At 35.3% G+C, this 15,918-nt stretch overlaps 2 protein-coding genes across 2 annotated transcripts; one reads left to right on the top strand and one right to left on the bottom strand.

The window, feature by feature from the left end:
* Positions 1 to 1,238: 1,238 nt before the first annotated feature.
* Positions 1,239 to 7,875, bottom strand: LOC131934832 (uncharacterized). Its single transcript, XM_059290959.1, has 6 exons — positions 7,731 to 7,875; positions 5,437 to 5,521; positions 5,003 to 5,269; positions 4,009 to 4,148; positions 2,726 to 2,921; positions 1,239 to 1,306 (listed from the first exon to the last, which is right to left on the bottom strand). The coding sequence occupies exons 2-6, from the start codon at positions 5,495 to 5,497 to the stop codon at positions 1,239 to 1,241; spliced, it is 732 nt and encodes a 243-aa protein (XP_059146942.1). The 5' UTR covers positions 5,498 to 5,521; positions 7,731 to 7,875.
* A 3,372-nt stretch (positions 7,876 to 11,247) lies between these two features.
* Positions 11,248 to 15,714, top strand: LOC131934800 (uncharacterized). Its single transcript, XM_059290933.1, has 3 exons — positions 11,248 to 11,408; positions 14,131 to 14,631; positions 15,666 to 15,714. The coding sequence occupies exons 1-3, from the start codon at positions 11,318 to 11,320 to the stop codon at positions 15,668 to 15,670; spliced, it is 597 nt and encodes a 198-aa protein (XP_059146916.1). The 5' UTR covers positions 11,248 to 11,317; the 3' UTR covers positions 15,671 to 15,714.
* Positions 15,715 to 15,918: the final 204 nt, after the last annotated feature.

Below are 15,918 nucleotides of genomic sequence, written 5' to 3' on the forward strand. Positions count from 1 at the left end.
CCACTGGTATAGACAGTCACGAGTTTGGTGTGTATAAAGCCCACGTGACCTTCACCATCATCTCAATCCCTTCAGGCGCCATGGTATATAGAATTAGACCGATGAATTCTATAGATTCTCATCCTAAAACATACACGAAGAAAAAACACCTAACTACGGTAAAATTCATGGGAACCACAGAAGATCCATGTTAGACAAATGATGTTAACTGTTCTTAAAGCGCCTTTAATTTTAAAACAGACTACAGTTATAACAAGTTTTTGAAATATTCACGATTTTTTAAAAATAAACAAACAAACAGTAACATACTTAACAATTGGCATTTATAGTGCTTATATTATACTTTTATAAAACATTAATCTAAATGATATAAAAATCAGTTTATTGATTAAATTATACATATTAAATTCCGAAAACTACAAATGGTTTTGATTTTTCATCTATAAAAAGGTGACGTTTTAAGAATTTTATCCAAGTGAAACCGAATAAGGTATAGCTTTATTGTTACGTGCAGATAAGATAGAAATCAATATTTTTAGAAACATTAGATACCTTACATTTACAGAAGAATGAAAGAAAGGCAACGTTTTTAGAAAGATACCATAGTACCTATTAAATGAATTATCTAATAATTAAGGCCAGTGTGGTCGTATAAATTTGATTTTAAATTTCAAAATATGTGAGGATGTAAAAAAGAAGGCATCAATTGAGTTTCGATGTTTAGAGAATGACTGGCCAATGTGCTGCCTCTGCAGCAGCCCTAGGTTATCCTGCAGGTGCTGGTGGAACATGGACGGCACCTCTCTGTGAGTGTTGGATTAATGCCACGTAACACCCTACTGAATAACCTATTGAAAATAAAAAGGCAATATTCACAAAATAAAATAAATAAATAAATTTAAAAATACCCTCCTAAGGTTCTACTCATCTCCTATGGACAAAGAAGTCAAATAAAAATGCGATTAACTCTGCTAATGAAAACTCGAAACTTTTCTCACATCTTTATAACAAAAATTAGAATGGGTGATAAGATAACGTACTCAACCACATGAGAATTGCAAAGACAATCGCCACACAGACCGAGGGTATCATGTACATAGCAATGGTTGGATTCTGCGACGAGGTCGATGGTCTTTTACGCCTAAAAATAGTAACGAGGGAAAGCATTTCGTAAAAGTTAACAGTAGTTCTTAGGCTGAGAAAAAAAAAAGACGAAAAATAATCGCGTTGGATTTAAACTATAGGCCTACGTACCAAGTAGAGTATTTTCGTGAGGATTCAAACGTTTTGTAAAGCCAAGTTTTGGCTGTAAAAAAAGACACGTGTTAGCAAGCATGTAAAGTAAAACGTGCTGTAAGTGAAATCTAAGCTGTAGGTCTACGGAAGGTTAGACTTTTTTTTTACAAGTTTTTGATTAGTTCGTCTTTTTGTTTGTCTGTGACAAATCGTGTAACTCAATTTTGATACACTTCTAACGCAACGATTTCGTTCAAACTCTCCGGATACGTTCCACTACGATGACAATACAAGTCTATCTAATTTTTTCATTTAACTAGATGCTTAATTAGCCATTATAAATTAATAAATCTTTTGAAACTAAGAGAGATAATATAATGAAATCCCTCGACAGATTACTATATTCAGAAGGGGAGATGACTAGCTAGACGCTATCTTCCGACCGATCTGATGAGCTGTAATTCACGCCAAATGTTTACAATAGTAGAGTAGTGTTGAATTTGTTAACCGTATTAGAGGCTGATAATTAAACAAAGGGGAGGTAACAAATTTAAGAACTTGCTGTCGTCAGTAAAATATGGCCATGGACGGCTGCTTTCATGGGGCAGATAATCGTCTCGACAGATACCGCGAACCAACGATGGTGTTTTTTTAGGCAAATAATTTTAGTATTTTAGAAGTAGTGTTAGTAGGAGGGATTGTCGATCTACTAGAGGCTTAAGAATTTAGTTACCTTATGTAGTTAGTATTTGTATTTAAACCTGTTTGTGAACCATGTGTATATATTAATATATTAATCTATATAATATTCATGTCGCATTTTATATAAGATTTCTTTTTTATCCTTATTGTCCCTAAATTCTGGTTACTGTTCTTATGTGTTTAGTGTGTTTTGTAGCTTGTTTTTTTTAGCTTGTTTCGTTTGTTTTGTTAGTTTGTTATGTTATCCTTGAACGTTTACTTCTCTTTATGCTTATTGTAATTAAGAGTAGAAATGTGTACGATTTGTATTTACAGTTTATGTTTGGTCCCTTTCTTTGTTTTGCTTTGTAATAAAAAAAAACGTAGGATTAATCTAATTTATGTACATTAAGGTTATTGTTCAACCATTACGGTTGCACTGACAGCTGATATTTCATAGGCCTTATATATATATATATATATATATATATATATATATATATATATATATATATATATATATATATATATATATATATATATATATATATATATATATATATATATATATATATATATATATATATATATATATATATATATATATATATATATATATATATATATATATATATATATATATATATATGCTTTAAAACACTATCAGTAGCTCGTTAAGGACGATAACCCCCCCCTCCTTTCCCCCAACTCCTACCCGCTCCCCCAGTGAAAGCAGCCTCCTCGTAGTTACCTCCCCTAAGTTTTAAAACGTTTCTAATAAAGAAGAGAACTGATAAAGGTCATTCACCAACTTTCCGCCGGATTCCAAGGTCTCTGCACTTTCCGGTGTGCGAAACAGCCGTGACGTTCAAGATCCGAGACTTGTTTTCGCTAATGTGAACGACAAAATTAGACGGGAAGTTGACTTTCATCTCATCACTTTCAGAGATCTCGGTCTTGTACAGTGTGCTATCGTTGGTTGTTTCTTCGGGGACAAGAAGAAGCTAGAGACGAAAAGAAAAATGGCAGATGCTAAAAATGTATAAAGATAAATGTATAATTAAACAATATGAGTGTGTAGCTTGAATATCGTATCGTAGTTGCTTCTGCTAGTAATGTAAAAAGGGATATGATTAGGTATAGTGTGTACACAATAATAAGAAATAAACATAAAGAATGTGACGAATATTAGGATCAAATTAAGGTTAAGCGGTCTGCGAAGTCATTTAAACGAGACAATGTTTGTTGTTAGCGATAAAAACAAACATTAAATACGACCGAAAATTGGTAGTTTCAAACGCAAATCAATAAGTAAGTTTAACAAAAAAAAAGTCCTTTAAAAGCAGAAAGACTTAAGTAACATTGGACAGCTACAGCTACAGCTACAGCTACAGCTACAGCTACAGCTACAGCTACAGCTACACCTGCACCTGCACCTGCACCTGCACCTGCACCTGCACCTACTCCTGCACCTACTCCTGCACTTACACCTACACCTGCACCTACACCTACACTTACACCTACACCTACACCTACACCTACACCTACACCTACAGCTACAGCTACAGCTACAGCTACAGCTACAGCTACAGCTACAGCTACAGCTACAGCTACAGCTACAGCTACAGCTACAGCTACAGCTACAGCTACAGCTACACCTGCACCTGCACCTGCACCTGCACCTGCACCTGCACCTGCACCTGCACCTGCACCTGCACCTACACCTACACCTACACCTACACCTACACCTACACCTACACCTACACCTACACCTACACCTACACCTACACCTACACCTACAGCTACAGCTACAGCTACAGCTACAGCTACAGCTACACCTACACCTACACCTACACCTACACCTACACCTACACCTACACCTGCACCTGCACCTGCACCTGCACCTGCACCTGCACCTGCACCTACACCTACACCTACACCTACACCTACACCTACACCTACACCTACACCTACACCTACACCTACACCTACACCTACACCTACACCTACACCTACACCTACACCTACACCTACACCTACACCTACACCTACACCTACACCTTACATCTACACTTACACCTACACCCTTACATTCAACTTCTCGAACATCTCGAGGTAGTCGATCTTTCCTCCATTGACTTCGATGACAGTGACATTGTAGCAGACGCCAAAGACGTCAAGTTGAAATGTGAAGCCAGGGTCCGACTCTATTGGTATTTGGCAACTGCCGCCTGTGGAATATTTACGGTGTTGGCTAGTCTGGAACATTCAGACTAATGTGAATTAGGGAACAAACATGGTGCTTGTTACTAGGGAACTGCATGGCTAAAAGAGATCAAGGAACAAAGTGAGGCTAGTAGAGAACTCATCAATCCATTCAAATGAAAAGATCTATTGTGAATTTTTTTTAAACACTTTAATGATATTTTTGTACTTTATTATAGAACTTACTGTTATATATATATATATATATATATATATATATATATATATATATATATATATACATTTTGATTAATTGTCTTTGGATGTGAATCTATATGATTATGTTTTGAAAACGTCAATTACATAAACATCTATTTAATTTTTTACCATTTTTACGTTTTGTAGTTGAAATGCATATTTTGCATAAAATTACATACATTTTTATTGTTATACATTTATTTTACAGTTATTTGGTTGCAATTTGTTAGATGAATTTGTTATCTTTCTGTGTTAGTGTTTGATTTGGTTTTTACTTTTATTTTGACTATTTTAATACTTTTTATTTTTTTATGTCAGAGTATTCTTTTCAATGTGATTTATATACGAAATTGTAAAACTACTATATATGTATATATATATATATATATATATATATATATATATATATATGTTTATATATATATATATTTATAATGTTGTTATTACGACGAGAAGAGGGGATGGAGACTAATACAAAACACAACGGAAGCGATAAAATGTAACAATTATCCGCGTATTATTAGAGGTGTTATCAAAAGACGTGTTCTTTACAGACGCTAATAGACTTCCCGTTACTCATGTTATTAAAAACGACGTCCCAACATTTTGCTAGTTGACTTACCACTAATAATGTCATCACACGGCAAGTTCCCCACAGTTTCGTTAGCCGGGCACGTATTGAAGTTGTTGGTGAAGTCCATCTCGGCCAAACTAGACCTCTCATCGTGTCCAGTACACCTGACGTCATGGGGTAAACGGCCCAGATCGTTCATACCATGTCTGATGCCCTCGTTGCTGAATGAACCCTTGGCAATCGTGTCTTGTGTAAAGATGGAATCGTTACCTAAGCGGGAATTATCCTGGCATTGGGCTCCAGACGTTTCGCAGCCTGAAAACAGCGAATTTAACTCATGATATATATTGTAATATAGGCCTATAGGCATATATATATATATATAGAGAGAGAGAGAGATAGGTTGCAATAGAATTAATTTAATAATTTTAATATAAAAAAATATATTATTTAGTTAAGACAACGGTTAACATTTCTCTTACCTAGGATGGCGCAGATAACCATTAACAAGATAGGTAGTTGCCATCGCCAGCTGACATCCATTTCAATGTGTCTGTACTCTGTTCTCTATATCAACAATATGATTTATTTTGTTATGGGATCATCCATAAATTAAGTCACGCTATTTACCTACCCCTCCCCACCGTCACACATCGTCACAAAAATCCAGACCCCACCCCTTAAAATGACGTCACACCTCATCATACAACCCACACCACCCCCCTCCCCCATCAAAATTACAGTTGCTTTTTTCTTAAAACATCGATATTCTTCCAAAATCTTGACTGAACTTTTTCAACATAGAGTGTTTTAATCCATTTCTATTACAATTTATTAAAACAGGTTTCTAAAATTCGAAAAATAACGGCTAAAATTCGTTTTCTTACATTGCTTTTTATAATGCAAAAAGTGTGACGTCACACCACCTGAACCTCCCCCCTCCACGCTCCCCCTCATCACACACACTCACCAAATTCCGGACCCTTTTCCCCCTCGAGTATGACGTCATTTATGCACGACCCCCTAGTCTAATGTAATTATTTTGCTTTTAAAAACATTGTCAACTTGAATGTTCGCATATTAAATTGTAATTAATTAAGTAAATTAATATGCAAATATTTTGTTAAAATTGCTATCAGGTGGGTTTGAACAGTTTGTGTTTAATCTATCGTTTTATTTAGGTAGGCCTACGTAAAATCGGCCAAAGCGAATAATGTGATAGAAAGGTGACTTATTAATTGAGCTCAAACACAAGTGTGTTGTGATATATTTGTATCAAATGTAAAATATATTTGAATAAAAAACCAAACACATTGTTTAAATATATCAACAAAGGACGGATATTAAATTGAAACAGTAGTGTTTGAGAGAAAGATTTGCAATATAAACAGATGCCATTTGTAATATTATAACTATAAGTTATGACAAGTAAAAGAACTCTAAACAGATGGCTATTAAGTTAATGCTCTTAGTTGCATCTGATTAAAATGTTGCTAATCTTTCAAATTATTATTGAAAAGCCTAAGTATAATTGTTTAAACAAAGGTATAAGATACATTTTTGAAACATTTAAAATAAAGAGGGGACTGATCTCCACTAAACTTTCTCGTATATTTTTATACATTATTAAGCGATCAATCGTGATATAGAAACCGGAACTAGTGTAAAATACCACCTCCGGTTATTGAAGTTCACTCAATAATTAAAAATAATCTAAGTACACGATTCTTTACTTATAGATGATATTTCTTCAACCTAACTAAAACGGTGCTCAAATTAAATTTCTCACTCAGCAATAGAATAAAGTATCATATCAGGCTGCCGTAAAATGGTAGAAAATTTGATAGAATAATACGCATGCAATTGAATATACAAATATGAAATGTCTTCAAACTAGCTTAAACTAAACGGAGCTCTAGTTATTTGCTTTTAAGTAAGTAAAAAATGATAAGAACTACAAATTTTATATATTACTTTTATATGAAATTTCGTCAACATAACTGAAACGGTACTTCTTCTTCTTCTTCTTCTTCGTTCTTAATTATTAGTGTTGAAGGGGATCGAGATTTATCTGCCAGTGGGTTTGAACTCGAGACTTTGTTCGAATTTATCAACCATGAGCTTTTTGCCGACTCGACTACGCCTCCAACACAATTAAGCGTTACGTGTCAACTGGTTATGCGCCATTGAGGCCATTGACTCCGATTTCAGCCTGCTTTTCTTTTTGGATTTGCTTCCATAGCCTTTGTCCAACCAAGAACAAACTACAAGGCAGCAGTTGTTTAATTTCGGAGTTGTCTCTCCTAGAAGAGTGGCTGTCCCCAGCTAACGAGCCTCATCTGCCCGAGGGTTCGAACTCGAGACTTTTCGGTTTAGCAACCATGAGCTTTACCGACTCGACCACGCCGACGGTACTCAAACAATGGTGTTTAAAGACATCACAGACATACAGACCAAATTGCAAAATCATGCTTTTCCGTTCCTGAATGATGTAAAACATTTGTAAAAAATCTCAGATTAGATTTTTATCAAGATTACATGCATTCTTTATGTTTCATATATAATAAAGAAGGGAGGTGTTAAACGGCAAAAACTGTCAAAACATTTGATAATTATTCAGCACCATTACAATACTTTCTTTATACTCTATGTACGAGAAATTAAAAATAAATCTTCGTAAAAGTTCGAAATAATTACTAAAATTTAGAAGTCACCTTCCTGTCACATTACTGGATTTAGCAGCAATGTATTTTACGTAATTAAAACAATAGATTACCTTTTAAATATAGATGTACCGACAACATTTGTTTAAAATAAAATCTGTGTTTGTTTTTTTGTCCAGTCTTAGTAAGCTTAGCAATATAAAAAAAAAATCTGATACTTTAATACCCCAACTAAGCGAAATGTTGTAAACATTTGCCTTTAAAGGCCGACTCGTCCAATGCCAATGCGCAACAGTGTAATACCTAAAAGGTGCGCAAAACAGTTTTCCATGCTATGGAAATTGTTCATCTTTTATATTTAACAATAAGTGAGTCAGTTCTAAAAACACCTTTAAACAAGTCAACTGAAGAGTAGCTCGGTTACGTATAGTCTTGAAGAAATCTTACACATATCACATAAGCAAACGTTCTCCTCCATATAACCAACCTCACCCCAACACATAACAAACACATACATCTATAATACCTAAAACTATCCACTGCATAGACAAACACACTACTTTTAACAAACACACCTCTGTACTAAGCCATTACACTACTCCATAAAATCAACTCAACCTCCAAACAAAAAACAAACCTCTAAAGTATCTAACACACTCTACTACACAACCAAACACACTTCCCCAACATAAGCAAACACACTCCCCCACATAAAAATCAACTTCTACTACACAACCAAACACACTCCCCTACATAAGCATACACATTTCCCCCACATAAGCAAACACACTCCCCCATATAAAAAACACACTCTACTACACAACCAAACACACTCCCCATTCATAAGCAAACACACTCCCCCACATAAAATACACACTCTACTACACGACCAAACACACTCCCCCACATACGCAAACACACTCCCCCACATAACCAAACTCACCCCTACTCAAACTACAACATACCTCTGCCACCACACACTTTTGACCTCACTCGTTCAATAAAGCTATATATTTAACCACACATAAACCTAGCTCCTCTACACCATCCTAATAAATCACTCAGCTATAACTTTCACAAGCCCACACAATGATTATAATCCTATCCACTTAACAAGTCTTCTAGCCAAAGTCCCAGAACTAATTATCTGACTTAATTCATTAATCCAATCAGTTGATCTAACCCTTTCAATAAATCACCTTAACTTATCTATGAACCCAATGTCCTGATCTAATCCATTGACCCCATCCACTGACTTAATCCGCTAAACTAGTTTGTTTGTATGTATGTTTAAAATTGAAAAACACAACAGTGACCTGCCCTATAAGTAGGCCATATCAGATAATGTGTATGTTGCATCTGTGAATGGATAAACTGTTTACTAATGGATGCAGTTTTTATTTATTTATGAACAAATGGATGACGTACTAAATTCTTAATCCTGATATAATTGTGATTTCAGGATTTCTACAAGGTTGCTACAAATATATGGATATGGTAATAATATTTCAAAGGTGCATGTAAACGTTTTACATTGATGGCAGTATTTCATATCTATAAAAAAATGGCTACAGGACATTACCCCCCTGGATATTTCCCCCCCCCCCCCGGACATTTCCCCCCCCCCCCGTATTTACCCCCCGGAGCAATTACCCCCCTGTCAATAACCCCCCCCCCCCCGGGGAATTACCCCCCCCCCCCCCTTCAAGTTAAAATCCTAACTCTAACTAGAATTTTATACCTATATACTACTTTAATCCAAACCTTAAGAAAAAGACCAAAACCTAAGCATCCACCTTAGCCTAAAACTTCACACAAAACGAAAACCAAAGCTAGACACAACCCTAACCCTAACACTAGCTCTAACCCTAACCCTAACCCTAACCCTAACCCTAGCCCTAGCCCTAACCCTAAACCTAGCCCTAATCCTAACCCTAACTCTAACCCTGTCAGGGGGGGGGGTAATGTCCTACTGGGCGGGGGGTAATTGACAGGGGGGTAATTGACAGGGGGGGGGTCAAAAACCCGGTCAAAAACCCCCTGGACATAAACCCCCTGGACATAAACCCCCCGACATAAACCCCCTGGACAAAAACCCCCTGCGACATAAACCCCCTGGACAAAAACCCCCCGCGATATAAACCCCCTGGACAAAAACCCCCCGCGATATAAACCCCCTGGACAAAAACCCCCCAATTGAGGTTTATATAAGGAAAAACCAAAGATGACGAGAAACAAAATTAATATAAAAATACAAAACAAACATTAGGAAAAAAAAAATTATTTTTATTATAACTTTAAAAAGACAGATTGTGAGCGATGCCTCGCAAATACTCAATAATGGTGGACTCATTAAAATTTTTAACAACAGTTAAAATTCGAGAGCTGCTATCAATATATTTTTTTTTCTGTTTTGGTAAACAGTGACCTGAATTAATCTGTTTACAATAAACCTCTTGGAGAGATTGTTCCTTTTTAATAAAGTCAATAAATTTCCAAATATTTGGGTGGCAACATCCCATATGCGACTGAAAACTTCTGTGCCAGCCTTCAACTGAGTTGTTTGTTTTTGGCATATGGTCTTCTGCACGTGTGTGCATGTTCCAAATGTCAAGTGGAAACATAGGTTGTCTTCGACCTCGACGTTGTGGTCTGCCAATATAGTAGTCCTCAAAGTAGTCTGCAATCGGCATTGCTTCTTGGGGGAAAATTTCCAATAATTTTTCAAAGGCATAACTCATGTGTTCGATGGGAACAAAGGCCAACGCAGGTAGCATTCTGAGCTTGAGAGCAAATTCACTATCAACTTGGTAGAGTTGTTGAAGGCCAGAGTCCTGAATTTTTCTGTATATATTTTGGCTAAGATGGAAGAAACATCCTTTTACCTCACACTCTGGAAATACCCTTTCAACACTTTTTATCACAGCCATTTCAAAGTCAATCATAATAGAAATTGGTTGCAGGTTTGTGTTTAAGACCGTTAGCTGCTGTAAGAGTGCTGTGTATGTTTCCTGTGTAATGTAATTTTTTTTAAATTTCTTGGTTCACATCATCGTTATTTTTTCTTTTTTTTAAATTTCTTGGTTCACATCATCGTTATTTTTTCTTTATATAAACCTCAGTCCGGGGGTTATTATCCGGGGGGTTTATATCGCGGGGGGTATTTGTCCAGGGGGTTTATGTCGCGGGGGGGTTTTTGTCCAGGGGGTTTATGTCGCGGGGGGTTTTTGTCCAGGGGGTTTATGTCGCGGGGGGTTTTTGTCCAGGGGGTTTATGTCGGGGGGTTTATGTCCAGGGGGTTTTTGTCCAGGGGGTTTTTGACCGGACACCGAAGATCCAAGAAATATAGCAATCCTTATAGTTAAATAACTCAGTTTTTAAAACCAAGGTCCCGGGTCTAAAATTACAAGATTGGTAACGCATTGATTAAGTCTTCTTAAAGTATTGCGTCATCTGATCTCTAAGTGCAAATAGGCCAACAAATTCGTTTGATTACTTTGTAGTAAATAATAGCCAATACAATCATTTTTCATATTTAAACGTGTATTTTGTTTATCTTTTAAAATCGGCACAGACAACTGAGAATCTATCAAACTTAAATTAATATAAATGTTATGTGCTTGTTTCTACAGGCTATGTACCTTGGATAACAATAAGTACCAGTCGTAATGGGTCGATCCTTGTGTCTAAACTGACATTGATGCATGTCAAGAAAGACATGTTACGGGTGTATTGTGCTGCTGATAATTCGGACAGTCGTGACCGCTGCATGATGAAGGTGGTGGATATACGTACGTTTCTTTAAGACGTTCTATAGACGGGTACATTTTAGTTTTGTTATGACATTAGTAATTAAGTAAAGTTCCCTTTCAAACCTGACGGTTTATGGGGCAAGTGCAGTAGAGTTCACTTGTTTCTGTGACCTCGGCATATGAAGATATAGTGTGGTCAGCACTACGTCCAGCCGCCTTTACTTACCCTAACATGAGTTACGCACCCATCAGAGTTGGGTGGACTCAGGGACGGTCGACTGACTTGAACCGGGATTCGAACTCGAAGACTTACGGGTTAGCAGTCCAGCTCTCTACTAGACCACTCCGTCCCATGTTATGACATTTTAGATAGACTATAAGATGCAAATTATGTTGTAAGTGTTGTAAATTATATGACAACATACTGAAATATTTGTTTTATTATAACATTCCATACAGTTTTATATGTAAACTAGCGCACTTAATGCAACATTTAAGAGGATTCATCTATGCGTTCATCATCATCATGTTCTTTTGTTGGCGCATTCGAAAGAGTAAAAACTTTAAAACAATTTAAGTCATTACCTAAACAGACCCTTCTCCGTTACTTGTAATAAGACAGTGGCGATGCAAGTAATGCACAGCTTGTGAGTTTGTTTGCTTTTATATTTTGAGATTCTATACCAATGATAGAATGATGTGTCTAACACGCTACTTGCCCGCTTATATATATATATATATATATATATATATATATATATATATATATATATATATATATATATATATATATATATATATATATATATATATATATTGTTGGACCGTTCTAAAGACGGTTTGATTTTGTTTTAATATAACCTATAATATATAGATAGACTAAATATTTGTTGTTTCTTATGCAGAAAGCTATATTGAAGTTTTAGTAACTTTGTATGAACAGTTCAATATAAGCTACATAACTTACAAAATCACAGTTTTTAAATTGTAATCCAAAATTCTATTTAACAGCTTTCGTTTGACTTGACTAAAATTAAAAAAAAAACTTACTTATATTAGGTACTTTCTGGAGTACAATGTACCTTGTTGGGTATATATTACTTGGTAACTAAATGCGCAAAAGTAAACATAAAGTTTAGTCAATTCTAAAAAGTTCACGTTATATTAAAACTGTTTTTTTAAAAACTGAAGTGATCTCCTCTAACCTTTCTCAAATATTCTTATATAACAGTAAAGAGATGTCAATGTGAGTACAATCGGTCAATGGAAACATGGTATTTTGTGACGAAACTGCTCGGTGTTTGTTTTTTAAATTTTTTTAGTAGAAGTAAAATTTTATTTAAATATGATTTTTGAGAACATAACATAAAAATTATCTAATTCTTAAGGTCCTTGACATTAACGGAAATAGAGCGAAATACACCGTTATACATCACTAATTATCCTATCTTTTTATACACACTTTAAATAGACGAGAATAACGTAAAAAAAAAAGACATACACTCCAAAAGTGATATAGAATTAACACATTTTTATATTCTTTTTAGAAATTGAAAAAGCGTAAAGTACTACTTATGGTCACCGAAAATCACTCAAACATCAATAGAATTAGTATAATAAAAATTTAAGCCTACATATAACATTTAGTCCTCCTCACGGGTTTTTTTAAAGACCAAAAATGAAGTAAATTACCACTTGCAGATATCGGAGGTCACTAAAAAATGAAAATAATCAAAGTATAAGATTTTTTATATATAAAACTTGTCTGCCTAAATTAAACAGTAATCAAGTTATCGTGTTCACAAGAAACAGGTTAAGTATCAGTTCCTGGAACCAGCAATCGTTCAAAAGTTTATAGAAATCTACGCATACAATGTTTTACTTGTATGTGACATTTCGTCCATGTAACTTAAACGGTTCTCAATTTATTTACATTTCATAAACCAAAAGTAGAGTAAGTACTAGTTTCCATTATCGAAATTGCTTAAAAGTTTGTAGAAAGTTACAAATTTGATAAAATACATATATGAAATTGTATAAACCTAACGCAAACGAATCTCATGTTATCGTGTTTACAACAGACAGACACATTGATGGACATATTGCTTGCAAAACTATGATTTTTTCAACTCCGAAAAGCTTTTTATTTTTTTTTTAACAATATTACATCGATGTATTCAAATGATAATAATGTACCTCAAATTGTACACAAGATAACAAAATATAACAATGGAAGATATAACCTATAATATATAGATGGACTAAATATTTGTTGATGCGTTATGAAGAAAGCTATATTGAAGTTTTAGTAACTTTGTATGAACAGTTAAATATAAGCTACATAACTTACAAAATCACAGTTTTAAATTGTAATACAAAACTCTATTCAACAGCTGTCGTTTGATTTGACTAAAAAAATAAACTTACTTATATTAGCTACTTTTTGAAGTACATTGTACCTTGTTGGATTAGATGATAACAACATACATTAAATTAGATGATTACTATATAAATCATATTAGATGAAAGCTATATATATCAAATTAGATGATAACAATATACACCAGGTTATACCCGGAAAGCTTAAAACGTCGATATTTTTCAAAATCTCGATTTCGATATTTTGTATGGTTATAATATTTGTATCCTTCATATTCCGAAATCGACAAAGGATGGTGGTGTATAACGGGAAAAACTGTTGAAATTTAATTCTATACGAGAAACAACAAAATATTACACGTATTTTTATTGTCTTCTCCAGCCAAAAAATTCACTACGCAGGGTCCGTCCCAGCTAGCAACTGGAAACTATACTAACAACCAAGTTCAATCCCTTGGTGTAGCTCTATTGGTTTGCATAACCGTTTTACCACTTTCGTCTGTGATCATCATTACTACCCTGGCGTTTTGCTGTTGTTACCAGAGGAAAAAGATTAAAGCGCTGCAAAGGCTAAATCAAACCATGCGTGACAATAATAACACTACTCCGTTGCCACTGGCAACCGTTTCTAGACCTGGTCAATGTGATCAATATATGACACCCTTGAACCTACAGTTTCATTCAAGGAATAATACACCAGCAATCACGGAGCCACAGTATTACACAGAATCAGATCTTCCCCCATCATATTCAAGTCTCTTTGTTTCACAAGTTGAACAGCCTTCATACACGATTTTGACCGACAACTATGAACGTTACGGCTTTGTATATTATTCCCCTTGCGTAGCGTCTAATGAGCTGCCTCCTCCGTACTCCAGTTCAGGTTTGTTACAATTTTGTTTTTAGAATCTGGTCATTTGGAATAGTGATATGACCAGGAAGACAGTTATGCCAGCATGTGGATGAATATGTATACGGACAAACAAACAGACATACGATGGACGGATAACTTGATGGATTGAGAGATAAACTAAGTACGAACACATTGACAAGCGGGCAGTCTGACAGATGAACGTTGTTCACATATTTGGAGTGAGAGATGTGTGGGACGGAGGGTTTATTATGTTGTTTATCTATCTATCTGGCTGTTTGTCTCTCTACCTGCCTGCCTGCCTGCCTGCCTGCCTGTCTGCCTGCCTGCCTGTCTGCCTGCCTGTCTGTCTGTCTATCTGTCTGTCTGTCTGTCTGTCTGTCTGCCGGTCTGTCTGTCTGTCTGTCTGTCTGTCTGTCTGTCTGTATATATGTATGTTTGTGTGTGTGTATATACCGTGCACCGTAATGTGTAATATACATTGTGGTTTAGGGATCCACACATCTGATAAGCCTGCCAGAGGTTCTAGTAGATTCAATAATAAATAAGGAACATTCAATTCATAGATATCAACTCATAAATCTACTGTACTATACACTACTTTTACAAACCCAACTACACCCTAACTAATCTCTAAGTTCAACTCAACTATTTCCTAACAATATCAATCTACAACTGCTTTCTAACACACGACTGTCCGCCACACGCTCCAATGACCAACTGTTGACACTCACCCTTCAATGGTCAGCTGACCGTATCACGTGACCGGTCAGTAATCATCTTACTACTTATTGGTTCCTACCTATTCCAGCAAATCTACTTAACTCCTCTGCTAAACCTCTGGCGTTTTTCCTTTGCTGACTGACATATTAAAACTAGCCTAGCTATCGTCATCACAACTTACAAAAACCAGACCAAATGACGAACAGAATTGGATTTAAAAGAAATATTGATAGGTATTTGCACATTGCCTATATATTTGTTTACGATAAATTATAAGTATTTGCTAACATTGTAATTAACTATTGAAAATGTTTTTTTTTCAGTGTAGCATACCAGCTAAAACTGCAAAAGCCTGCTTTGTTTACAAATGTGTCGTTATGGATGCTAAATCTTTCTGGCAAGGCCTCAGTTTGCTGTACAAAATATTACTACTTTTTATTTCCTAGCACAAAAGGAAGAATCTTGTATTCAAAGTTATCTGTTATCTGACCAACAAACTTGTATTTAAATGTTATCTGTAGAGACCAACAAACTTGTATTTAATGTTATCTGTAGAGACCAACAAACTTCTATTTA

This window comes from Physella acuta, unplaced genomic scaffold (assembly GCF_028476545.2).
Source record: "Physella acuta isolate Inbredline_101_S28 unplaced genomic scaffold, ASM2847654v3 ptg000118l, whole genome shotgun sequence".
NCBI classification, from domain to species: domain Eukaryota; kingdom Metazoa; phylum Mollusca; class Gastropoda; family Physidae; genus Physella; species Physella acuta.

Excerpts from the sequence above, each read along its gene's own strand:
- LOC131934832 (XM_059290959.1), bottom strand. The coding sequence starts at position 5,497 with ATGGATGTCAGCTGGCGATGGCAACTACCTATCTTGTTAATGGTTATC. Across the intron at positions 5,270-5,436 it reads GGTTATCTGCGCCATCCTAG|GCTGCGAAACGTCTGGAGCC; the intron begins GTAAGAGAAATG and ends CGCTGTTTTCAG. Across the intron at positions 1,307-2,725 it reads TGGAATCCGGCGGAAAGTTG|CCAAAACTTGGCTTTACAAA; the intron begins GTGAATGACCTT and ends CTTTTTTTACAG.
- LOC131934800 (XM_059290933.1), top strand. The coding sequence starts at position 11,318 with ATGCATGTCAAGAAAGACATGTTACGGGTGTATTGTGCTGCTGATAAT. Across the intron at positions 11,409-14,130 it reads GATGAAGGTGGTGGATATAC|CCAAAAAATTCACTACGCAG; the intron begins GTACGTTTCTTT and ends TGTCTTCTCCAG.